This window comes from Salvia miltiorrhiza, chromosome 2 (genome assembly GCF_028751815.1).
Source record: "Salvia miltiorrhiza cultivar Shanhuang (shh) chromosome 2, IMPLAD_Smil_shh, whole genome shotgun sequence".
Taxonomy (NCBI): domain Eukaryota; kingdom Viridiplantae; phylum Streptophyta; class Magnoliopsida; order Lamiales; family Lamiaceae; genus Salvia; species Salvia miltiorrhiza.
Genome location: NC_080388.1, coordinates 3,097,143 through 3,110,207, shown reverse-complemented (window position 1 = coordinate 3,110,207; position 13,065 = coordinate 3,097,143). Strand labels below are relative to the sequence as shown.

The 13,065-nt window shown below is 41.2% G+C and overlaps 1 protein-coding gene and 1 non-coding gene across 2 annotated transcripts; one reads left to right on the top strand and one right to left on the bottom strand.

Annotated features, from left to right (window-relative positions):
- Window positions 1-5,873: 5,873 nt before the first annotated feature.
- Window positions 5,874-10,263, bottom strand: LOC131007839 (uncharacterized). Its single transcript, XM_057934754.1, has 7 exons — window positions 9,806-10,263; window positions 9,117-9,694; window positions 8,911-9,050; window positions 7,961-8,686; window positions 6,924-7,916; window positions 6,727-6,851; window positions 5,874-6,615 (listed from the first exon to the last, which is right to left on the bottom strand). Exons 1-7 carry the CDS (start codon window positions 10,261-10,263, stop codon window positions 5,874-5,876), a joined length of 3,762 nt encoding a protein of 1,253 aa, XP_057790737.1.
- Window positions 10,264-10,393: 130 nt separating this feature from the next.
- On the top strand, window positions 10,394-10,500 carry LOC131013793 (small nucleolar RNA R71). Its single transcript, XR_009097873.1, has one exon. It is a non-coding gene; the product is annotated as a small nucleolar RNA R71 (small nucleolar RNA).
- Window positions 10,501-13,065: the final 2,565 nt, after the last annotated feature.

The window sequence follows — 13,065 nt, the reverse complement described above, 5'->3', positions numbered from 1 at the left end:
AACATGTTCAATTCAATTGATAAGATGATTCCTAAGGCAATCTCAAAACTAGTCTATACCCACTCCCATGGCATACAAACCGTTGATTACATGCAAGGCTACCGTCCCCAGATCGCACTTCTAACATGCAACTCCTAAAAGCTCATAGGATTAACGCCCTCACAAATATCAATTCCCTTTAGAATTAAATATATGTGTTCTATGTTCTTAGTTCAGGTAATAATTATCATCTCCCGATCTCAAATTAAAACCTATGATTATGCTAAATTGGTGGCCAATCAATAAAGCAAACGATAATAACAAGAACATAAAAAGGAATAACAATCTCAATTAATCGAATCAAACAGTTAGAAATTCAAATCATGTCTACTCCCTAAACCCTGGGAAAAAGGGATTCTAGCCACACATAGACATATGAACTAGAATACAATTCTCAATAAAACAAATAAACATCCAACAAGAAAAACCGTAGTAAAATCGAGAATCTTCAGTCTTGCTCTTGCTCTGTTCTCCGTCTCTCTCAGCCCTCAGGAAAAGTAAAATATGATATAAGCTGATAAAAGGTCTTTAGAAAAAGTTCTTGGGGAGTATTTATATGCCCTAGGTCTAGTAGGACTAAAAAATACCCCAAAATCGCGTAAAAGGCTGAAAAACGGACTTTTGGGCAAAAACTCGGCGACTCGCGCGGCCGCGAGCCTGGACCGCGCGGTCTTCCAGCAAATTCTGCTCCGTCGCGCGGCCGTGGCATGTGGCCACACGAGCCGACCGCGCGAGCTCTGACTCTTTGCGCAGTAATTTTGTTTTGGCTCGTTCTCCTTCGTCCGAACTCAAATTTACGATCCGTTTGCGCTCACAAACTCCTATCGAGACGAACTACAACTTGTATTTCAGCGAATTCTTCCAAATTCTGCTTCATTATTTCTGAAAATTCGTTCAAACAACAAGCAAGTGACAAGTTCTTGACCATAAACCAATATAAGCTCAAATAAATCAACAAACACACAAAATCCTCATAACTAAACATCAAAAATGACACACCAAGAGGTAAAAATGCATGTTTATCAGAAACTTCCCTAAAAATCGATGAGCCGGCAACGGTGTGATTCATTGATCGCCCGCGGGTGGTGGATGGGGATAACGCTGGGTCCAAGAATCCCAGCTAGTCTCCAACGCAGATATCCTCTGATCCTGAGTATCCAAACGCGCTAACATGACTCTGTGAAAATCACCAATGACATTGTCAAAATGAGATTGAAAAGCAGTCATAGATGCATCAAAATGGTGTTGTGTGAGTGGTGCATCAGGGTATGTGAGGGCTAGCTCGGGTGAAGCAGTGGGCTCCGCCTCATCTTCCTCGTCCTCGTCGTCTGAATGAGAAGATGGACCAGCGCCTTGTGCAATGCCTGCAGCAGCTTTAGCATTCGCATACTCGATGACGCAGTGCTGTTTATGATGGGGAACAATAGTGTGCACATCCTTGATGAAATTTCCCCTCATAAGCTCTTTGTCATCAATGGATCGAAAATCAGTTGAATCTTGCCCCGGAACAAATTCTGCGCCGCTTGGAATAAGCTTGAAATGAATCGCTAAACATGTTATGATTGGAGTCAAAGAAACATGGAAAGCACTCCGACGCTTAATAAGATCAAGCTGAGACCAAATGAAGTATATAGGACAAATTTTTTCCTTCCGCTTTGCACTCCACAACAAGAAAACTTCATTGGCATTAACCTTATTCCCTTGATCTTTCCCTGAAATATTGTAGGCAAGAAATTTATGCACAAAAGCTAGTGCCGGATCCTTGATGAAACTACTGGATACACCCGACGCATTCCAATTATCACACCCAGATAAATCAAGCCACGCCTCCTTCAACTTGAAGGTTTTCGGTCTAGAACGTGTCCCACTAAGTGGAAAACTAAACACGTCTTTCATCAACTTCAATGTTATTTTGACCTCATTCCCAAGCATTCGACAAGTGAAAAATTTCATGTTCTCATCGAACGTCAAAGTTGAGAAAAACTCAAAACACAAAGGCTCAAAACCAACCAAATCCTTCATATGAGCATATGTACTCAATCCCAAATACCCCAAATACTCATCCATTTTCTTATCTACTCCCAAGTTCTCCAACAACCACCAATCAAGATATCGTGGACAAAAGATTTTTCCCTTTTTCAACTGCAAATAACAATTACCTTCGTCATCATTGAAGATAGCAAAGGGTGCATGGAATTCTTCATGGATATCTTGCGGTGTAGCATCTTCGTCCATAGGTTCGGGTTGCTCAATCGGAGCTCTAGAAGTAGCGCCAGGTCTTATCTTCGTTCGTCCCATGACTGAGCTAATGATGGACAAATAGGAATGGTGGCTACAAGAGTGAAAAACACTTCAAGTGTTAGTGTTGGATTGCTGACGGCGGGTGGATTGAAGCCGAAATAGGAGCTATGCGCAGGAAGCACCGGAGCAGCAGATTGGAAGTGCAAACGGCGAGCAAAGAGGCCGGCGGCGAGATGGGAGAGCGCGGCCAGTTCAGGGAGCTCCGGAGATTGAAATTGGAACACTGGCGGGCGGACGACGCTGAGGACGCGAGGAGAGACGGACGGCGACGTCTGGTGGCGAGGAACTGACAGTGGCTTGAGGTAGGCGGTGGCGACTGGAGAATTCAAGGCTGCGCTTTGATGCATGCCATGGAGGCCCAAGTTACGTTGCATATGTGGGCTGATTTAATAGAGTCTTTTATTTTGTTTTATCTTATAATTTTCGTGGGTTATGTTAGGGTGGCTGAAATTAGGCCTTAGTTGAGTCAATTTTGAGTTTTATACCTTGTTTTGACTAAGGATATGTTTCCTTATTAGATTAGGAGTTATTTTCCATGTTTATTCTCCTAGTTTGGTTAGGTTTTCGCATACCTTATTTGTAGTCTTTATGATGGACGAAAATTAGGGTTTAGATTAGGTTTAGTTGTTTCCTTATTAGACTAGGTCTCTTTATTGTTGCCTATATATAGGCCTCTTGTTATGAACGAATTATAAGCATACTTTTATCAATAAACTTGTGAGTTTTATTTCTCTCTTGAGAATTTCGAATTCCTCTTGATTGTTCCAAGACGAATTCATTTATCGACGTAACGGCGAGTCAACCAACCCTCGTCGGGTGTCACTCAGCGTCCCCGAGTTGCTGCGTCAACTGCACGTTGGGGTTTAGGGATTCGTTCGCCTAAATCATTCTGTGAGTTAGATTCAGAGGTTTTGGGATTCCATCTTCTGTTCGTTGTTCGAGTCTTCCGTTTGCGTGGTGTTCGATTTTATCGGCAAGGATCATATCATTTGGTATCAGAGCCGCGTTTCGTATCCAGATTTTCGCAGGAAATCAAGTTCTGGCAGTCTCCGAAAAACAGCCATAACTTTCTGTACAGAGCTCAGATTAAGGCAAAACAGGTGGCCGCAGAAAGCTCTCTCGAAGACGAAGAAGTCGTATTTCTGGGCAAAATACGATTGGAGGACGTTTGATGCTTAAAACGAAGGGTTGAAGTTGGCTGACCTGTTCAGCGACGAATTGATAAATTCCTAGAAATTCTTCAGGAGTATGACTGGAGTCGATTTGCCTACATATATGGTGGAAGAGAATGCGTTTAAGCCTATTCATGAAAGGTTAGATCAAATTGAGCAATCTCAACGGAGACCGGATCAGAATTTTCTTCAGTCAATTAGGCGTCCTCGAAGGGGTCTTATGAAAGAAGAAAAATCTTACGAGGAAGAGTTCGAGAATGCTTCTCGACAATTTTATAGCTGCAAGAAAAGGCGAGATGAAGCAAGGGATCATGAGAATATCAAGTTGAAAAATATTCCATCAATCCAAAAGAAACACAATCATAAATCGTATCTTGGAGGGGAGTGGGATAATTGGATCTATGAAGAGAATCAGTCATTGCCAATGCAACAACTAGAAGACACCGTCACTCTCAACCAGACAAGCCACCGTTTGAATCCAAAGAAGATGAATGTTGAAGTGGAAGTCGTGGCGTATATCAATGAAGAGGCATGTTTGAATCCAAAGGAGTTGGTGGAAGTTGATAGAGAGGTTGATGTCAAAGATGATGAGTCTACTCCTAAGTTGCTAAAATTGAAGGATTCAAGTGACGAAGTGCCTGAGGAATCTACTCCAACTACTTTGGAAGCAAAGGCTTTGGCTTGCGCTAAGGGCGTTGAAAAGGAGCAGCCCATAGATAAAAAGGAGATTGGGTTTATGCAGAAGTCATTTCTTGCAAGGGCTTGTGATTGGATGTGGGCCGTGAAGGAGGAAAGGCTGATCATTGTGTTGCGGTTCAAGGTTCAAGAGAAGTCAGAGTTAGAGCCGAAGAAGAAGAATAATGCACAAGGGAGAAAAGCTATGGTCCAACAGTCAATTAATGCAAGGAACGAAAATTTGATTTTTGATCCCGGCATTTGGATTGACGACTTAGATTTGAGGACAAATCCCTTTCAAGAGGAGGGGAATGGTGCATGCCATGGAGGCCCAAGTTACGTTGCATATGTGGGCTGATTTAATAGAGTCTTTTATTTTGTTTTATCTTATAATTTTCGTGGGTTATGTTAGGGTGGCTGAAATTAGGCCTTAGTTGAGTCAATTTTGAGTTTTATACCTTGTTTTGACTAAGGATATGTTTCCTTATTAGATTAGGAGTTATTTTCCATGTTTATTCTCCTAGTTTGGTTAGGTTTTCGCATACCTTATTTGTAGTCTTTATGATGGACGAAAATTAGGGTTTAGATTAGGTTTAGTTGTTTCCTTATTAGACTAGGTCTCATTATTGTTGCCTATATATAGGCCTCTTGTTATGAACGAATTATAAGCATACTTTTATCAATAAACTTGTGAGTTTTATTTCTCTCTTGAGAATTCTGAATTCCTCTTGATTGTTACAAGACGAATTCATTTATCGACGTAACGGCGAGTCAACCAACCCTCGTCGGGTGTCATTCAGCGTCCCCGAGTTGCTGCGTCAACTGCACGTTGGGGTTTAGGGATTCGTTCGCCTAAATCATTCCGTGAGTTAGATTCAGAGGTTTTGGGATTCCATCTTCTGTTCGTTGTTCGAGTCTTCCGTTTGCGTGGTGTTCGATTTGATCGGCAAGGATCATATCACGCTTTCTGCGGCCGACTGATTCACGCAGAGACCGGCGCTGCGGTAGTGGAAAAGGAGACCGCGCTGAGCAGCATCGAACGGCGGCTCTGTGGTCGACGGCGCGCGGGTTCTGGATGGGAGAGATGGACGACGATGGAGAGGCGTCCGGTAGCGAGGAGGGACGTTTGGTTGCCGGCGATGAGATGCAGCCGGCGAGATTGGCTGGAGAGAGAGAGGTAGGCGATGGTTAGGTGAAGTGAGGGAGGGAGTTAGCAGATTTGAATTCCCTTTTTTCACGATTTTTTTATGATTTTCCCTTTTTTTTTCAAGTCAGCCGGGCTGACTAGCCACCCTCGGCGCACACTGCGTTCTGCCCGGCGCACCTCATTTTTGTTATACGCAAGTCGACCAGGCTGACTAGTGCCCCCCGGCGCACTCTGCGTTCTGCCCGAAATTGAGATGTTGCGCCAACCAGGCTGGCTGCGAGCCGAGGCTCGCTCTGAAATAATTCCAAATTTCGAATTTGCCAACTTTTATTCCATCAACTTCATCTCTTTTCCAAACCAATAAAACTTCATAGAAACCCCTTCCTGCAACCACAAAAATAATAAACTCCATCAAATCACTATGAAGCAAGACAACATAAAACTAAACTAAAACTTAAGCAAATAAACAAAGCAATTATATCGTGGGTTGCCTCCCACGTAGCGCTTTATTTAATGTCGTTAGCTCGACCAATTCATGCTCAATCATAGATCACATCATCGAGTACAATGGACTCGACTCCTTTTGGACGAATTCCTCCTTCAATGTACGGCTTCACCCTATGACCATTGACTTGAAACGACTCTTGCTTCCACGGATTGAATAATTTAACCACTCCATATGGAAAAACTTCTTCAATCTCAAATGGTCCACTCCAACGTGGCCGTAGCTTACCCGGAAATAATCTCAATCGAGAATTAAATAGAAGAACCTTCATTCCAGGGCGTAACTCCTTCCTCACAATGTTTCGATCATGGAGCTTCTTCACCTTATCTTTGTAAATCTTGGCGTTGTCATACGCCTCATTCCTCAACTCATCGAGCTCTGAAATTTGCAAAGCTCGTTCTTTTCCTGCATTAAGCAAGTCAAAATTGACCGACTTAATAGCCCAATAAGCTCTATGCTCCACTTCAACCGGAAGATGACACGTTTTTCCAAAAATAAGCCGGTAAGGACTCATTCCCAACACACTTTTGTAGGCGGTACGATACGCCCACAATGCATCTCCAAGTTTGGTTGACCAATCTTTCCTCGATGGCTTAACCGTCTTCTCCAAAATCCCCTTAATTTGCTTATTGCTCGTCTCAGCTTGCCCTGAAGTTTGGGGATGATAAGGAGTAGCCACTTTATACGTAATGCCGTTCTTTCTCATCAACTTCTCAAAGAGTTTATTGCAAAAATATTTTCCCCCATCACTAATAATAGCACGAGGAAATCCAAACCTGCAAAGAATATGATCCTACACAAACTTGATAACGACATTAGCATCACATGTCCGTGTGGGGATTGCCTCAACCCACTTAGACACGTAATCTACAACAAGAAGAATATACTCATATCCAGACGACTTGGGAAATGGTCCCATAAAATCAATACCCCACACATTAAAGACTTCAACAACCAAATTATTATTAAGAGGCATCTCATTTCTTCTACCAATATTCCCAACTCTTTGACACTTATCACATGCAAGACAAAAATTATGGGCATCCTTAAATAAAGAGGGCCAATACAATCCACACTGAAGTACCTGTAAAGCCATTTTGCGACCCCCAAAGTGACCTCCACAATGAGCTTCGTGGCAGAATGCCAACACATCTTGTATCTCTTCATCAGGAATACAACGTCTAATCACCTCATCTTTACCAAGGCGGAAAAGATAGGGATCATCCCAAAAGTAAAACCTGCAATTTGCCAAAAATCTCTTCTTCTGCTGAGAAGAAAGGCCAGGGCGCATTTTTCCACAAGCAAGAAAATTTACAATATCAGCAAACCATGGAATAGCACCTATCTCACAAGCATTCTCAAATGGAAAAGAATCAGAAATCATTCCATGCTCATGTAATGTTTCATCATAATCAACAAGAGGAAGACGAGATAAATGATCTGCAACAACATTCTCACTACCTTTCCTATCTTTAATCTCGACATCAAACTCTTGTAAAAGCAAAATCCACCTAATCAAACGAGGCTTAGCTTGGGACTTAGTCAACAAGTATCTAAGAGCTGCATGATCACTATGAACTATAACTTTAGACCCTAGAATGTAAGATCTAAACTTATCCAATGAGAAAACAACTGCAAGTAGCTCTTTTTCTGTTGTCGTGTAATTCACTTGAGCAGAATTCAGTGTCAAACTTGCATAATATATTACACGCAACATCTTGTCAACTCGTTGTCCTAAGACAGCTCCAACAACAGAATTTGAAGCATCGTACATTATCTCAAATGGTAAAGACCAATCGGGGGCTATAACAATAGAAGCAGAAATTAACTTTTCCTTAAGAGTATTAAATGCAAGTAAACATTTTTCATCAAACTCAAAAGGAACATCCTGAGCTAACAATTGACATAAAGGCTGGCTAATTTTAGAAAAGTCTTTAATGAATCTACGGTAAAAACCCGCATGGCCCAAAAAACTTCTAACGCACTTCACATTAACCGGTGGAGGTAATTTTTCAATAACATCCACTTTAGCCTTTGAAATGTCCCAGGTGCATTGCATAATCCAAAGGGCATTTTCCTGCAGGCATAGGTTCCAAAAGGACTCGTGAAAGTTGTCTTTGCCTGATCTTCTGGAGCAATAGCCACCTGATAATATCCAGACAATCCATCAAGAAAACAATAAAACTTATGCCCAGCTAACTTATCTAACATTTGATCAATAAATGGTAAAGGAAAATGGTTTTTTTTCGTGACTGCATTTAATTTCCTGTAATCAATGCACATTCGCCACCCAGTGGTGACTCGTGTAGGGACCAACTCTCCTTTATCATTCTCCACCACGGTGATACCCCCTTTCTTTGGCACCACATGAATCGGGCTGACCCATTCACTATCAGCCACCGGATAGATGATTCCTTCAGCAAGAAGCTTGAAAATCTCTTTCTTGACCACTTTCATAAGATTTGTATTTAGTCTTCTCTGTGCATCACGTACAGGTTTTGCTCCTTCCTCGAGTATGATCCGGTGCATGCACGTAGCAGGACTAATTTCTTGAATGTCAGATAAGCTCCAGCCTATTGCTCTTTTGTTTCTCTTCAAAACTTTCACTAACTCTTCTTCTTCCTCCTCATTGAGCTCAGCGAAAATAATCACGGGCTTTTGCTCATCTTCCTCCAGAAAGACATGCTTAAGGTGTTTTGGCAACTCCTTAAGCTCTAATTTAGGATGAGCAGGTTCTTTTTGAGTTCCAAGCCTAAGAATTTCCATCACTCTAATGCTTTCTTCAAGGAGTAATTCTTTCTCATCCATAGCCTCCGAATCTGCAAGTACACTATCAAGGCTATTCTCCTGCAAAATACCATCTCGACCACGGCATCAATAGCATCAACGAAAGAACAATTTTCCAAAAGAGATGTAGCAGGTATAACACTATTATCTCGAACAGAAAAAGACACGGTTTCCCCCAACACAGTCATTTTTAAAGTTCCATTCTTAACATCAATTAACGTGTTGGTTGTTGCCATAAACGGCCTACCTAACAACAAAGTATGCTCTTTTCCATTCTCTCTTACATCCCCCACATCCAAGACAACAAAATCAACGGGAATAATTAAACCACCAACTCTAACTAATATATCTTCGACAATTCCTTTAGGATAACGAACAGACCTATCAGCTAATTGCAAGCACAAACGAGTAGGTTTAAGATCCCCTAATTCAAGTTGCTCAAATATAGAATATGGCATTAGATTAATACCTGCTCCCAAATCCAACATACCTGACGCCTCTTTCCCGTTCCCCAAAGCAATTTTGATAACAAAGCTTCCTGGATCTCGCTGCTTTGGTAGAAGTTCATGCTGCAATATTGCACTTGCCACTTCAGACACCACAATCTTCTCATCATCGGCTAATCTCCTTTTCTTCGATGCTAGTTCTTTGAAGAACTTAACATACGCCGGAACATTCCGAATCACATCAAGTAGAGGCAGATTCACATTCACTTTTGATAGCAGCTTGTAAAAGTAATTAAACTGCTGATCTTGTTTTGCATTCCTTAGTCGGCTCGGAAAAGGTATGGGTGGTGTGTAAGGATTAACAGCTTTGTGAAGACCATTATCCTTCTTCTCCTCTTCTTTCTTTGCATCCTCATTCTTTTCTTCCGACTTGCTTGATTCTGCCTCTTGAGAACTTGATTCATCAGCCTGTGGATATTCTACCTTGTTATCAACCACTTTGCCACTTCTAAGAATAGAAATAGCATGAACCTGTTCAGAATGGCTCGGCAACTTGTCCCTGGTGTTCTGCTGATCTAGCTTTCCTACAGTTCCTGCAATCTGTCCAACTTGAGTCTCGATTCTTTTTATTGAAGCTTCAACGGACTCAAATCTTTGATTGGTTGACTGGATAAATGCGCTCAGTGAATCTTCCAATGAAGGCTTCTTCGGTGGAGCTTATTGGTTGGGATACTGCTGTTGTCGATAGAATCCCGGTTGTTGTTGCTGATACTGTGGCTGATTTGGTTGTTGTGGCTGCTGAAAATTCTGAGCATTCTGACTCGGACCTTGACCTTGATTTTGTCTCCAAGAGAAGTTTGGGTGATTCCTCCACCCCAGATTGTAAGTTGGAGCAAATGGGTTTAGTTTAGGACGAGGTTGAAAACCTTGCAAAGCATTAACTTGTGCCTCATCCTCAAATATAGGCTCTCCCATTTTCGGGCATAAATTTGCTCCATGTCCAGATTCTCCACAAATCCCACAAGTCTCGACTGACATCACTTGTTGAGATTTAGAGTCTTTCACCCTCAAAAGTTCCACTTGCCTAGTCAACTCGGCAAGTTGCCTTGTAACATCATAGCTTGGCGTAGCTTCATTGACGGCTGCCCTCCTTCCTCCTCTAGCACTCTTTTGTTGAGAATTCGAGGCCATCGTCTCAAATATGTTCTTGACCTCTTCGGCTGTCCTATTACCAATATCTCATCCTGCAGCGTTATCTACCATGTATTGAAAGTCTTGAACCAAACCATCATAGAAAAACTGATTAAGCAATGCAGGTGGTAGATGATGATGTGGACATTGTCGCTGAAGACTCTGAAATCGATCCCATGCCTCATGAAAAGTCTCACCAGAATTTTGAGCAAATGTGACAATTTGTGCTCTCAAATCTTGAGTCTTCTGGTTGGAGTAGTACTTAGCCATGAATTTCTCGTAGACGGCATCCCAATTCCGTAGAGAATTTGGTTCAAGAGACATGAACCACACCTTAGCCTTGTCCTTCAAAGTGTATGGAAAACACTTCATCTTCAATTGATCCGTGTTGAGTCCTTGTGGAGGAAAATCAGTAACCACAGAATAGAACTCTCTGATAAAGTTCAATGCATCTTCTGAAGGCATTCCATAGAAAGAAGGCAGCTGGCTAAAATGCATAGGCTTGAGCACATAATTCTTAGCTGCATCTCCAAGGACTATACTAGAGGTTTCCGGTTCAACCACCGGACGAGCAAAATCCCTCATACTCCTTTGATTTACTGCTGCCATCCCTGCTGGTTGAGTTGTGGAGTTTTGAGTCTCTTCCAAAACTTCTGTACTTGCTTCAAGGCTATCGTCACTAAATGACTGATCTTCTTCTTCCTCCAGATTTGCTAACAATTCTCGTGTTTGGTGTATATAATCAATTTCAGGAGTCAACTTCCTTTTAAGGCTTTGTCGACCCTGCATAAAAATCTATCACCAAACAAAGAAACGGATCAAATGCACCTGAAGAAAGAAGGAAAAGAAAATAAAACAAAACACAGAAAATAAATAACACACAAATACTAAGCCTAAAGCCCTCCCCGGCAACGGCGCCAAAATTTTGTTCAACCTAAAGTATACTCTTTAGATTGCTCGCAAGAGAACGAGGTCAATCGTAGAGTGACAAGTTGACCCAAGTCGTATTCCACGAGAAAGACTTAGCAGGGCTAATTATCTATGTGTTAAACACGTAAAACTAAAAACACCTAAATATTCTAACCAATTTTCAAGTGATCAAGTAAAGTATCTAAAACAACGAGAAATAAATTCAAAGTAATAAAACAAGCGGAAATTCAAGGATTAAAGATTCTAGGGCGACGTATCATCTTCTTGGGAAACCAATAAACAAGTGAAGATCATGCACAATTAATAAACTCACAAAATTCTCTTAACGTAGGTGCTCAAACCATAGTTTTCACATTCAAGTATGAGTCTACGCTAATTAAATCACATGAATTCATCAATTATTAGACTACACGTTTCCGATTAAGTCTAATTCCAATTCAACCACGGTCAAGCAACAAGTTCTTCTCTCGATCTCACACGTTGCCAACACAATCAAGCAGTGATCAATTGCTAAATCGAATATCAAACAATTGAATCGGATAAAGTGCATCAATACATCTCAAGCAAATCAATTAAACCCAATTGAATCTCCAACCCTATATTATGGAAATTAGTTCATCATGCTGTAGAATTCAAAGTAGGAGAAAAGGTAAACCATGGAATAAACAAAGAAGAAAGATAAAGAAATAATTGCGAAATTCAAAGTGCAAATCCGTTCCAATGCGTAAAGAAAGTGAAATCAAATGAAAAACTAAAGTTCTCCTATTGTTCTTGCTTCAAAAAGGGAAAAGGATGGAAGTTCTAAGTGAAAAAAGTGTATTTTAATCTCTAAAAACCGTCATTCTTATGAGAAATCCCGTCAGAAAACTGTCAGGGTCAGCCCGGTTGACTAGTGCGCCGCGGCTCACTTCACATTCTGCCCATTTTCCTTCAAGCAGTCAACCCGGTTGACTAGTGCGCCGCGGCTTACTGCCTTTTCTTCTCAATCTTCTTCTAATCACCCCCGATTAATTGTGAGCCATGGTTAGCATGTCTTAAACACTCTCTTTTGCGTCGTTATGAGCTTTCTTCACAATCTTCAAATACTTTAACATCGACATTCTTCATTTAACACCTAAAGCATCACAATTAACCATTAAGCTCAAATTAACACAAAATCACCACTACTCTACACAACTTTTACAATAAAATATGACTAAACTAATAATAGACAATGGCACAAACACGACGAAACAGTAATTCACTTATAAATATATATATATGTTGGGAACCTTGTGGAATATCCTAACCCTTGTTTTGATGATACCAAAATTCAAAGGACTTAAATGTAATAGACTAGAATCGTTTTGAACTCAAGTGTTAGAGTTCGTTTCTAGTTTAGTTGCGGTGTCGAAGACTGAAGACTGAAGACTGAAGACTGGAGTTACCAACTGAAGTGTCAGTTGAAGAATCAGTTGAAGACTGATTATTTAATGCGCGCCATAGACTGATACTAAAGTCAAGTATCAGTTGAACATTCCTCCTAGGACTGATCTTCCAACGTTCAGAGGAAGCCACGTACGCTCAAAGTACAGCCGCATTAAATGCAGAGATATCTCAATATCTTATCTCTGCAGAGGTCATTCCTATCTAGTGGCTACTTTTCAGAGATGTCACATCTCCTGTCCTTCAAAGAGAGCCGTTTCCACACAGACAAGGAACCTCGAAGATTGAAGCCTCAGCCCAAATTCGAATTGCTCTCCAACGAAAGAAATCTTGAGGACGATTTATGCCAACGGATCTATTCAAGAGTTCTCCTACAAATAGCGCTCGAGGATCACTTCAATCTTCACCGATTCAACAACATAAGCTGAAGCTCTGCCGAAATAGCTA

Coding starts and splice junctions, on each gene's coding strand:
- LOC131007839 (XM_057934754.1), bottom strand. CDS start 10,263: ATGGCCTCGAATTCTCAACAAAAGAGTGCTAGAGGAGGAAGGAGGGCA. Junction 7,917..7,960: donor CTATTGCTCCAGAAGATCAG/GCAAAGACAACT, acceptor CTATGCCTGCAG/GAAAATGCCCTTTGGATTAT. Junction 6,852..6,923: donor GTCGCAAAATGGCTTTACAG/GTACTTCAGTGT, acceptor GCATGTGATAAG/TGTCAAAGAGTTGGGAATAT.